At 37.6% G+C, this 13,550-nt stretch overlaps 1 protein-coding gene across 6 annotated transcripts in view; it reads right to left on the minus strand.

The window, feature by feature from the left end:
- C2CD3 (C2 domain containing 3 centriole elongation regulator) overlaps positions 1-13,550 on the minus strand; it is a 123,160-nt gene that overhangs the window by 85,425 nt on the left and 24,185 nt on the right. For 4 of the 6 annotated variants that reach the window (XM_087433443.1, XM_087433444.1, XM_087433447.1 and 1 more), the window contains 6 exons: positions 12,150-12,282; positions 11,543-11,701; positions 6,758-6,905; positions 2,581-2,735; positions 1,758-1,967; positions 828-940 (listed from right to left, as the gene is read on the minus strand). In XM_087433443.1, coding sequence (XP_087289569.1) covers positions 828-940; positions 1,758-1,967; positions 2,581-2,735; positions 6,758-6,905; positions 11,543-11,701; positions 12,150-12,282 — 918 coding nt within the window. The remainder of the gene's footprint in view (positions 1-827; positions 941-1,757; positions 1,968-2,580; positions 2,736-6,757; positions 6,906-11,542; positions 11,702-12,149; positions 12,283-13,550) is intronic. The other 2 variants (XM_087433445.1, XM_014790317.2) reach the window with 1 other exon arrangement.

Below are 13,550 nucleotides of genomic sequence, written 5' to 3' on the forward strand. Positions count from 1 at the left end.
ATACCCAAAGGAAGTGAAAACATACATTGATATAAAAACATGTACACAAAGGTTCAGAGTAACATTATCCATAATAGCCAAAAAGTGGAAACACCCCAAATGCCCTTCAGCTGATGAACAGATGAATAAAATACATGTATAGCCATACAACGGAATATTATACAGCCACAAAAAGGAATGGGTACTGATACATAACACAACATGGATGAAATTTGAAAATATTATGGTAAGTCAAAGAAGCCAGTCATAAAAATCATATATTGTATGATTCCATTGATATGAAATGTCCAGAATGGGAAAACTGATAGAGACAAAAAGTAGATTAAGAGTTGCTTAATGCTAGGGGACAAAAAGGGAATTGAGACGTGAATGCTAATGAGTATGGGGTTTCTTTTGGCGGGATGAAAATGTTCTAAAATTAGATTGTGGTGATGGTTGCACATACCTAAGAATACATTAAAAACATTGAATTGTATACTTCAAATGGGTGAATTGTATGGTATGTGAATTATATCTTGATAAAGCTGTTTTTAAAAAGAGAAGAAAAGAAAAATGGCAATAGTTGAAAGAACATGACCTAAGCGTCAGGAGTTTCAAGCTGTAGTCTTAGCTACATTACTGACTTGCTGCCTTGCATCAGGACAGTCATGGCACCTCTGGGCCAGTTTCCTCGCTTATAAAATAAAGGAATTAGAATAGATTCACTTCAAAATTCTTTCTGCCTCTAAGATTCTATGATACTATAAATGTCAGATGAGTAATTAGGGATTCAAAAATTCTTCTAAAGCCAAAATGTCTAAGGAGCAGAAAACCAGTCTCTTTCTTACCTCCATCTGTAATTTTGCTGGAGGCAAGTCGAACGACCTCAGTGATCAAAGCTGTCTTTCCCAATCCACTTTTGGAAAAGCCCACAGGAAAGTGATATGCCACAAAGAAAGTGCTAAAAATCAAAACAAAAAAAATGAGGAAAAAACAAACCAAACAATAAACCTATTTTCTGTCTGAAACCCTACATATCTTTCAAGGTCCTATTTTCAGGACCTATTCAGGTCCTCCTCAGAGGATCTACTTCCTCTCTTCAAAGCCTTCACCAATCCTGTCAGGCAGAATTAAAGGCTCCCTTCCTTGTGCTCTCATAGCACTTTTTTTTTTTTTCTCGTTGAGGAAGATCTGCCCTGAGCTAACATCTATTGCCAGTGCTCCTCTTTTTTCAGCTTGAGGAAGAGTTGCCCTGAGCCAACATCTGTTGCCAATCTTCCTATTTTTGCACGAGGAAGATTCACTCTGAGCTAACATCTGTGCCAATCTTCCCTTATTTTGTATGTGGGTCACCACCACAGCATGGCTGCCAACAAGTGGTGTAGGTCCACGCCTGGGAACCAAACCTATGGCTGCTGAAGCGGAGCATGCCAAACTTAAACTATGCCATGGGGCCAGCTCCTCCCATAGCACTTTTAATATAAAACATCTATTTTGGCTCCTAAAGCCCTATATTATAGGTAGCCATTTAAATGTTTCTCTCTCTTCCTGACTGTAAGGTATGCAAGGACAGAGTCTGGGTCTTAATTTTCTTTATTCTCACACTTACCTACCATAGTGCTTGGGACCTATTGAGGGATTCACTACATTTTTGTTGACTGAATGATGCATATGAAAGCACTTTACAAATCATAAAGAATTATACAATTATTTATTTATTATCATCAGACACACTTTCCAGAAATGTCAAATTTAGCGTTTCCATGTTAGAAACATACCGTTTTTTTGTTGTTGTCAGCTTAGGTGGTCTCCCAGGAAAGCTTTTTTTGCCAGGGGTTATTTGAGGACTATCTGGAGGAACTGCCATCGTTTCGATGATGATTCTGACTGAATGTGTTCTACCCAGAAGGGCCAGTCTGTCCACACTTAGTGCCATCACCTCGGTGTCTTCTGGATCTTCTGATAGCATCTGCTGTTCAACCAAATTTCTGAAAGGAGTTCATACAGAGAGTGGTGAGGCACACAGTCAGAGGCCCAACATGAAACAATCTAGTTTGCACAGACAAGAGGAGGAAAGAGGAAGGGCAGCAAGCATCTTAATTCACAAGTTATCAAGAATTGAGAAATGGCTTTAATCATCAGAATTCTGGTTCCTAACCACAGAGAAATAAATCTCAAAAAATGTAAAGACATTCTTGTAATCTAAAGGCTTATCTCCACACAGATATAGAAACTGATGTTACAGAATCAGGTTTTCTACAAGGGATACAGACTTTACTTCGGTTACCCACTACTCTAATATATCATCTACTATTGTCACTTTCGTGTATTCCTTTTCATTTGCTTTCTTTATGCAAATTTTCTATGTAAGTGTAATACAGCACACATACAACCTAGAATTCTGCTTTCTCCCTTAACCACTGTATTGTATCCGTCTTTTCATGTTATTACATTTTTAAGGATTGCAGTACTTAATGAGTTATTGTAACTCAATTAGTCTGAAAGTGTTGGGCAAACACAGGTCATTTCACTTTAGGAGATCTTGTGGAAATAATCTTCCTTTGCTTTTGCTTCTAAACAAGCATTCACAGAGAGGCTCACCTATTTTTCTTGGCTGCTGCCGCCTTCTTCAATTTACGATCATCTGACTCCAGAATCTGAGGAGATCTGGCAAGAGCTTTTGACTGACTCACTTTTTTAGAAGGGACAGTATCATCATCTTCACTGAAGAAATCACTGATGCTGGTATCAGATTTCTATGGGGGGAGGAAACATAAAGATAGGCACTAAGAGATAACTGCTTTGGGGACTGTGGTAATGAAAACATTTCTCTACAAGTAATCAAATTCTTTTCGGCACATATACCATTCTCTTAAAGAGATAACTGACACCAGGGGGAGATAACCCCATGTTTCTCCTGGTTATACAAAAATAATCTGAAGTTCACAAAAATAACCTACAAGTTCAGTTCAAAGAGAATAGATTCTGCTTTCATATTCTCAACAATAATAACCGCCATTTACTGACTACCTACTATGTATCTAGTACTATGCTAAATGCTGCACATGTATTTCTTTTCTTTTTTTTTGCTGAAAAAGACTCACCCTGAGCTAACATCTGTTGCCAATCTACCTCTCTCTCTTTTTTTGCCCCAGAAGCCCCAGTACATAGTTGTATATCCTAGTTGTAGGTCCTAGTTCTTCTATGTGAGCCACTGCCACAGCATGGCTACTGACAGATGAGTGGTGTGGTTCCACGCTCAGGAACTTTAACCACTAGGCCATCAGGGCTAGCTCTGCATGTGTATTTCTCATACCACATTCCTATAAGGTGTCCTTATCTCAATTTGTACAAGTGAGAAAATGAAAGCTGAGAGAATTTAGGCAACTTGTTTATAATTCACAGCTGGAAGTAGTAAAGGCAGATTTTGCCCTCCATGAGTTCCAAAGCCTGTATTTCTACCACAGCTTAAGGCAAAATGACTGGTAAATGTCACCTAACTACATGGATGCAAAGACTTCACTTTTTTTCACTGCTCCATACTACTACTGATTCAGTCTGCTTTTAATCTTGCTAAGATGAACTGTTTATTATGTGTCACAAATTTCCTTAATGGGGGAACCAGTGGCTAAGCCCCTTGTAATTTTTGAGAAAAGGTAGCTACCACAATTGACTGATTAGCCCTTTCCATCACAAATGCAAAATGAGGAGAGAACACAGTGTTACAGTTATTTGGCTCCAAATTTAAAAAAAGAGACCAATCCAAAGTCATTTTAAGTTTAGCACCTCCAACTCCCTTTTTTCAGCATCTCAGAGTATATAATGTGTTGACCTGTGATAAGGGTAACAAATAGTTAAATAAACATGATCAGAATGCCCTTCTAGGAAGCAATATAACTTTTTCAAGGTGAAATTACAAAGCTTTTTGCTCTTAGGTTTTTCTTTATTAAGTGGCAGCTTTTAAAAATGGTTATTGAGGGCCGGCCCTGTGGCTTAGCGGTTAAGCGTGTGCGCTCCGCTGTTGGCGGCCTGGGTTCGGATCCCGGGCGCGCACTGAAGCACCGCTTCTCCGGCCATGCTGGGGCCGCATCCCACACACAGCAACTAGAAGGATGTGCAATTATGACATACAACTATCTACTGGGGCTTTGGGGAAAAAAAAGCAGGAGGATTGGCAATAGATGTTAGCTCAGAGCCGGTCTTCCTCAGCAAAAAGAGGAAGATTAGCATGGATGTTAGCTCAGGGCTGATCTTTCTCACACACACAAAAAATAAAAATAAATAAAAATGGTTATTGACAAGGCATTCAAAATCTAGATGGGTCCACAGCCTGAAGGAAATTAGAGTAAACATAAACTAGGTTGTTCAAAAGCTAAGAATTTCAGGAACCAAAAACACAAAGTAATAATGCTGAATTTCTAAGGTGTGGATATTATTCAATATTAAGAACATCAGCCAGCCCTGGTGGCCTAGTGGTTAAGTTCGGTGCGCTCTGCTTCAGTGGCCCAGGTTTGGTTCCCAGGCCGGGACGTACACCACTCGTCTGTTAGCAGCCATGCTGTGGTAGCGGCTCACATAAATGGAAAAAAAAGGAAGACTGGCAATGGATGTTAGCTCAAGACAAATCCTCCTCAGCAGGAGAAAAAAAAAAAAAAAAAAAAAAGGAACATCAAACACTGACCCTGGGGAAGGACATGGGCATTCTAACTCCTTGGTCTTTCCATGGCCTCATGGTCAATTGGTTCACTCCTTCTTCTAGTCAACAAACATTTTCTAAAATTATTTTGTTCAAATAGCATGGGGGGTTACATAGTGCCATTCCTCACACACATTCATTTATTCACTAAGTATTCACTGAGTACTCAATATCTATTGGGCCTTTGCTGTACTGGTAATAAAACTATAATGAAGATGTTCTTGTTCATGAGAAACTGTATCATACAATGGCGTAAGGGCTATAATAGAGGTATGTACAGGATACTGTGGACATTCAAGCAACAATTCTGCCTGAGGCAGTCTGGGATGGTTTCTTCATAGAGAGGATGAGTTGATTTTTGAAAAATGAAGAGAAATTTACCAGATGTATAAGGGCATTTCAACATTCAAAGTAGAAGAATCAATGTGAGCAAAAAATATGGAGACAGTAAAAGAGCTAGAATGTTTGAGGAGTGGGGAGACAATTAGTATGACTGAGTCTCCAGGGAGTAGAGGGCTAAAATAGGAGATGAGGTTAGGGAGGTAAGTCAAGATCAGATTCTAATGCCATTCTCAACGCTTATGAGATGGTGTGGTTTAGTGGGAAAAACAAGCTTTCTACCAGACAGCCTAGGGTAAAAATTCTAGTTCCACCGCTTAATTACTAGTAATTAACATTTCTAAGCTTTTATTTCATGATATGTAAGAGATAACACTATTTCATGGGGCTAGAAAAGAATTAAATGAAATAACGAATTTAAAACATTTGGTACAACACTCAGTAAATAACAGATAACCTGGAAATTCCCTGGCACACAGAAAATGTGTAATAAACCTAAGTTCCTTTTCCTTTTTATCCTACAGGTAACATAGTAACAGGGATGATTTTTAAGGCAGGAAGTCATGAAATCCTAACAATTCATGTCTTTTAAATCCATCTCCTCCTTTCCAATCCCATTGCTGCCACTCTCATTCAGCAGGCACGCGCGCTCGCTCTCTCTCTCTCTCTCATACCTCCAATCATCCAATGGCTTCTTGTCTGTTTCCAGGTATTCTCCCCTCAGTTGGCCCACACATCACTGCCAGATTAACATTCCTAAAACACTATTTTGATCATGTCATTTCCTCCTCACCTGACATTCAAAAGCTTTCATAGATTGGTTGCAACGTGCTAGCCTGCCTTACTGACTACTTTTCCACATGAATTCTCATCCAGTCAAATTAGATCCCTTGCAGTGCACAAATTGCTTCTCTAGACAGGTCATTCTTTCTATTCCCATTTCATTTCTTTTCTTTCTCTAAACACTACCTTTCAAGTCTCAGTTAAAATCCCTTATTCCTCATGATGCTCTTGCCTGACAATCTCATGTAAACATTCTCCCTGCTTCCTCTGAACCCTGGTTGTTCTCACTGTCTTAGCACTGAGCTAGTATACACTACCCTTGTATTTCAGTTATCTTTTCTGATCTGGAGAAAAGGAAAATCAGAAGTATGACAGCAATCTTCATAAATATAAATGATTACTTGTGGGACAGGGATTGAACTTATTATGTACAGACTCTAAAAGATGCTAAACCAATGAATAGAACATATAGCTTGATATAAGAAAGAACTTTGAAAATGCTAGAACTGCCCGAAAAGAGAACGCCCTGTCTTAAGGATCAGTAGAGGCATTTGACACCTGTGAGTAGCGGTGTTTTTGGAGTATTTTGAAAAGATACCATTCAAGGGTGGTTCTCAGGGTATACCTGCATTAGCTCTTCCTTAGAAGAACTCTAAGGAAGCCGTACAATATATTAATTAAGACTACAGGCTTTGGACTCAGGTAAACTTGAATTGAATCCTGGCTCTAACACTTACTTGCTATGTGTCCTTGGACAAAATACTTAATCTTACTAGGCCTGTCTCCTCATCTGTAAAATGAGGATAATATTTTCCTCTTCAGGTTGTCATTATAACTAAATAAGATAAAGTATATAAAATGGACACCTTTCTGTCTGACAAGTGGTAACATGCCTGCATCTACTAACACGATTAATACTCTTGTTCTCCAATTCCTAAAGCTTCAGATTCAATGACTTACAGGTGCTGTGTAAAATAAGTTCTCCAGTAGACTCTGGTCATACTGAGGGTCACTGGGCTCACTGCTGCAATACACATCACTCCCAGGAGAAGGGGAATCTGGAGGAGAGCCTAGCCCATTCCAGTAATGACCTTGAGATAATTCAGCACTGCAGATAAAAGAAAAACAAAGCAGAAAGAGTTTAAAAGAAGTTTCAGCTGACCTGTTCTTTTTTTAGTGAAAACTTTCTATAATTGTAAACATGGAAGAAGATACGTTAAACAAAAGACTCACATTAAACAGAAGACTATCTGATAAATATTTTCATATTATATTCCCCCTCCACTGGGATGCCAATAGTTAGTATTAAAAAAATACACTACTGACACTGATTATGATCTCATTCATTTATATAACAACCATTTTAACGGGTACCTATTATGTGCCAGGCATGTGTTAGGTCCTGAATGATACAGAGATGGCTAAGGCAACTTGCTCTACTCTTGTGCTGCTTATGGTCTAGTGGAGAGGAAAGAAAAAGGTAAAGAATTAACTAAATTCAGTGAGTTAAATATTATATGATGTTTTTGTGAAGAAAGGCTAATTCATAAATATGCCTTCTTCCATTAAGTAAAAATATGTGTATTTAGGATTAATTATGGCAAGATTAGTTCTATGTGGGATATAGAAATGAGTAAAACAGACACCCTACTTAGAGTTTGTAAACCAATAAGGAAGACAAGCATACAAGTACGTGTATATTTCATTCGTTTTTGTTTCTCCTATAGTAACTAGCACTTAATGAACATCTGTTAATGAACTTATTGAATTCTTAATGAACATGTTATTAATAATAAAAGCAATAATATTTATTAAATACTTAATATGTGAAAGGCACTGTGCCAAGCATTTCAATTATTAATTCTTTCAACTTTGCTTCCCTTTCAAGCTAGCTGCTATACCTTTTTCCCCCTTTCTTTAATTTCTTTTCTTTTTTTTGCTGAGGAAGATTGGCCCTCAGCTAACATCTGTTGCCAATCTTTCTCTTTCTGCTTGAGGAAGATTCACCCTGAGCTAACATCTGTGCCAATCTTCCTCTATTTTGTATGTGGGTCGCTGCCACATACACAGCAGCCACAGCATGGCCACTGACTAGCAGTGTAGGTCCATGCCTAGGAACTGAACCTGCGCTGCTGAAGTGGAACATACTGAACTTAACCACTAGGCCACGAGGCCGGCCCCTCCCTTCTTTAATTTCTTAAGAAAATAGTACATAATCACTACCTTCAAATTAGATCATGTTCCTACATTTCTTAGAATAAACAGATGCTCAATAAATGTTCCTTTCCTTAATCTAGAGCAGGGTTTCTCAACTTTAGCACTACTGACATCTCAGGTCAGATAATTCTTTGTCATTGGGAGCTATCCTGTGCATTTTGGACCCCTGGACTCTACTCACCAGAGGCCAGTAGCACTCCTCCAGTTTTGACAACCCAGAATGTCTCCAGACATTACCAAATGTCCCATGGAGTGGAGGGTAGGGGAGCACTGCCCCCTAGCTGAGAACCATTGATCTATAGTAATCTCGCTGTCAAAGGTCAGAACAACTTCCTAACTGCCAAAACTCAACTAACAACTTCCCAATCCAATGGCTTCTCTGCAGCTTCTGAGCACTGCTCCTTTTTGAAGCTCTACTTCTTGGTATTCTACACAACTCTCATTCGCCACTTACAGTTCCCCCCTACTCAGGCGCTTGCTTTCTTTTCCCCCTTGCACACCCTTAAAGTTATGAAGACCTCCACTGTTGAGTATAGAATCCTCCACTGTTTACTTCTTTTTTTCAAATTAACATTTCTTTGAATTTATTCCACTATCTATGACACATTAAAAGGACATGCCATTTCCCTCCGTGCAATATTTGGGACATACTCATAGCACAAACTGGGAGAGGTCAGAGCTACTCTGCACAGGCCAGAGGCCTCGGGTTCCTGTGCAGTCAGGAGGGCAGGAGATAGGAGTGAAAAACAAGGCGGCTGGAATTTGCCCATGTTCTTTGGCTACAAGACAAGCCCACTCTCAGCACTTTACTCTTCTTAAACATTTTTAAATCAAAGAATGTATGTATCTATTTTAAAAGTCAAATAGGATTACAAAACATAATAAAAAACAGTAGTTGCCTGCCTCCTTAGGGGTAATCACTTTTAACTCCCTAAGATGTTTCTTCTGGTATTTATCTTCATATTTCTAAGTAACACGTGTACTGCTATTTTCTGATTTTTCACTTTTCTAAATAATTTATGAACTTACTATTATGAAAAATGAAGGATCCACTCTCTTATACCATTACTCTTGGACAGAGATTTCCTCCTCACCCATCTTCTCCATTTAGTTATATTACAATTTGTTGTTAATTTCAGGGTCAACACTATATCAGAGCCAAGTACAATTTATTACACTTTCTTATACAATTTCCAGTTTTCCTCGTTTTAATAGTTCCTTAATCTTCATTTACTTAGTTTTCTATGAGCCTATTACTATTTCATTATTGAACTCTCCAAGAGAAGTGAAAATTTCCATTTGGTCAAACACAGGAGGAATGTCTCCACTTACCCTCACCCCCAAGCAATATCCCTAATGAAGCCCTGTCCTCCTCCCATAAGGAGTGTTTTCTCTCTAAATATGACACAGACCCTAACTTCCTTTTCTCTTTCTTCTGTGTAACATCCTCTACTTCTTGGACTCCATGCCTTACTCTTTCTTTTTATATTCTTTGTCGTAGAGGATATCCTTCTGTGGTTTCCTGAGGAACAGTGCAAGAGATTTAAACTTTTGAGACCCTGGATGCATGAAGATATGTTTACTCTACCCTCACACTTAATTGATAGCTTGGGAATGGAATTTGAAGTTGAAAATTCAGAATTCTAGCCATCCTAGTGGGTATAAAGTGGTATCTCATTGTGGTGTTGATTTGCATTTCCTTGATGACTAATGGCACTGACATTTTTTCATGCGCATATTAGACACTTGACTTTCTTCTTTGGAGAAATGTCTATTTAGATCCTTTGCCTACCTTTTTTTTTTTTTTTTTTTTGGTGAGGAAGATTGGCCCTGGGCTAACATCTGTTGCCAATCTTTCTCTTTTTGTTGAGGAAGATTAGCCCCGAGCTAACTGTGCCCATCTTCCTCTATTTTTGTATATGGGATACCACCACAGCATGGCTTGATGAGCAGTGCCTAGGTCCTTGCCCGGGATCTGAACCTGCGAACCCTGGGCCGCCAAAGGGGAGTGCACAAACTTAACCACTATGCCACGGGGACAGCCCCCCTTTGCCCACATTTTTAATTTGATTATTTGTCTCTTAATTATTAAATTGTATGAGTTCTTTACATATTCTAGATATAAGTCCTTTATCAGATATAAGATTTGCAAATATTTTCTCCCATTCTGTGGTCATCTTTTCACTTTCTTAATAGTGTCTTTTGAAGCATAAACATTTTTAATTTTGATTAAGTCTAAATTTATCAATTCTTTTTGTTGCTTTTGCTTTTGATGTCATATCTAAGAATCCCTTCTCAAATCCAAGGTCATAAAGATTTATCTCTATGTTTTCTTCTAAGAGTTTTGTAGTTTTAGCTCTTCCATTTAGCTATTTGATCCAGTTTGAGTTAATTTTGGTATATAGTTTGAGGTAAGGGTCCAACTTCATTTTTTTTTGCATGTGGCTAGCCAGTTGTCCCAGCACCATTTGTTGAAAATATTATTCCTTCCTCATTGAATGGTCTTGACTCCCTTGTTGAATATCAGTTGACCCCAGACACATGGGTTTATTTCTAGACTATCAGTTCTACTCCATTGATTTATATGTTTGTCTTTATGCCAGTACCAAACTGACTTAATTACTATTGCTTTGTAAGAAGTTTTAAAAAGGGAAGTGTAAATCCTCCTACTTTTTTTTCAAGATTGTTTTGGTTATTCTGGGTCCCTTGCAATTTCATAGGAATTTTAGAATCAGCTTGTCAATTTCTACAAAGAAGTCAGCTGCAATTCTGATAGGGATTACACTGAATCATAAACATGGGATTTTTTCCATCTATTTAGATCACCTTTAATTTCTCTGAACAGTGTTTTGCAGCCTTCAGAGTTTATGTTTTGCATTTCCTTTGTTAAATTTATTCCTAAGTATTTTATTCTTATCAATGCTATTGTAAATGGAACTGTTTTCTTAATTTCATTTTTGGATTCTTCATTGCAAGTAAATAGAAATATAAATGATTTTTGTAAATTGATCTTGTATCCTGCAATCTTCCTGAACTTATTAATTTTAATAGTTTTTTAGTGGATTCTTGAGGATTTTCTCAATATCAGATCATGTAATCTGTGAATACAGATAGTTTTACTTCTTATCCAGTTTGGATTCATTTTATTTATTTTTTTCCTGCCTAATTGCACAGGCCGCATAGGTAATAAAAGACAGATCCTGAATTTCAACTTGTGTCTGTTTAAAATCCCCGCTCTTTTCACTATACCCTGCTAACATTGGTGTTGGGGATAGAGCTGGGAGATACGAATGGAAAGGTGGACTGGAAACCATTCTGTAAGTGAAGCTAAGAGTAAAAGGCTAAAGACTGAATTTTTACTTAATAGGTAATGAATAATGATTTTTTATTTAGTATGCAATGAATAATCAAGGGAATGACTTGGTTATTCTAAGTAAGTATTGCTTTAGAAAGATAAATCTCTTAACAACGTACACAATGAATTGGAGGAAGAATTTAAAAGGAAGAAAGCTAGTTAAGAGCTCTTACCTGCCCAATAGTAGCTGTATGGCGCTGGTATCAGTTTTTGTGTCTTGTTTCCAAAATGCATTCTCAGTGGGTGGGTGGAGGTGATCTTCAATGTGGTCTTTAAATTGATTCCTAGAGAAGGCTTTGATTCTAAGGTGTGGAGAAATACTTTCTGAGTGGCTAACATACGGGGTAAATCTAAATCAGAATTAATGAGCTAAGACATAGTACATGCAGATGGTTCAACATGGAAAATTTAACATACTTTAGACTTAACTACCTTAAATATAAATAAAACTTCACAATTTACAAAGCTCTTTCCTACATTAGAACCTCATTTCAATTTCTGTAAGAGAAGGAGGAGAGAATATCCCCATTTTATATATAAGCATGCTGGTTCAAAGAGAAAACTGAAAAAAAGAATTTAGCCATGTACATATTTAGCAAGTGCTAGTGCTAGGTCTAGATTCTGAGTATCTTAACTCCTAGTTTAGGCTTCTTTTCTACTACATTAAGAACTATTTACCAAACATTTCCAAAATTACTTAGTCTATAACTTGACAAAAAACACATGTTAACAACTACTAAGAAATGAACTGTTGGGGTTCATGTTTATCCCGTAACTTACTGTGTTGATGCACTAAGAAAATCTTCCTTCACAGGAGGATGAACTTCGTCCAACAACATGCTAGTATCTGGGCTTGATTTCACTGCAGAAATCGCCATAGCATTACGCAGTTTATTGCCTTGTTCTAACAGAGCTGAAAAGGGCAAAAGCAGAATACGGAAAATCTAAAATCCAACACAAATACTTACAATATTTAGCACCTTTCCTTCTATCATAGGACTTACCACAGCGTATTGTAATGGCTTACGTATCTGCCTTCCCCAATAGCTTGAGAATTCCTTGAGGACATTCACTTTGTAAAAAATGTTTACTGAGCTTCTATTTTGTGGACTGTTTTAGATGCTGGCATTAGAGCAGTGAACGAAGTCTCTGTTCCAGAGAGACTGAGCTCCTTGTGGGAGTCATTTTATGCATGCACTGACTTTTCCAAATGATGTTTGTACATAATAAGGTTAGTAATGTCTCTATATTATTTTCGTATCCAGATACCTTACTGAATTCTCTTACTATCTGTAACAGTTTTAATGTCATTATTATCCAAGTAACACTAACAACTATTATCAGCTAAGCTTTTAGGAGCTATAGTGATAATGTATTCCAAATTTATACTTTTATGGATGAAGAAAAGAATGTCAAAAAATTTCGATGACTTGTCCAAGATCACAGTAGGTTAACAGAAAAGTCTGGATGAAGTCTTCAGATTCTCTGATAGGTAATATTTACCCCATCCCCAAGTAACAACAACTATAATTATAGCAGATAACATTTATTGAACTCTTACCATGTGCTGGGCACTTCTCTACGTATATTATATATATTAACTCATTTAATCCTTCCAACAATCCTCTGAGATAGGTACTACGATTGCCTTCATTTTCCAGATGAAAAAAATGGAGGCACACAGGATAAGTAACTTGCCCAAGTAATGTATGCAGTAGCTGTATAACCAGGATGACTCCACATCCTATGATTTTAACCCCTATACTATATATGACCCCACTTTAGTTTTTAGTCTTCTTTTCAAAGGCTTAGGACCGGTGGTATTATTCCAGGGAACACTGGGAAGTATCATTATTTTCTTGAGGTTCCACAGTTGCTTAGAGGATGAGACTAGACATCAAGCGCCTGCCTCTTAGTCTAGAGTTTTATCGCTTCTAAAAATAAAGAAAATATGGTAGTCAGGCCAAGAAAAAAAAAGCAAGCCAAAGAGATTCATAAACATCTAGCATTTATTAGTAGAAAGAGTTCAAAATATACCTTAAAAATTAAAAACAACCAAACTGAAATATCACATGTTCAGCGTATGATGTGAAAATACAACTAAACTAAAAGAAAATAAAGATCATCTATCACGGTACGCAGAATTCTAAGATAGCTCCCTCAGGATTCCCAGCCCCTGGT

Source organism: Ceratotherium simum, chromosome 7, assembly GCF_057802395.1.
Source record: "Ceratotherium simum simum isolate JZ-2026a chromosome 7, ASM5780239v1, whole genome shotgun sequence".
Classification (NCBI taxonomy): Eukaryota; Metazoa; Chordata; class Mammalia; order Perissodactyla; family Rhinocerotidae; genus Ceratotherium; species Ceratotherium simum.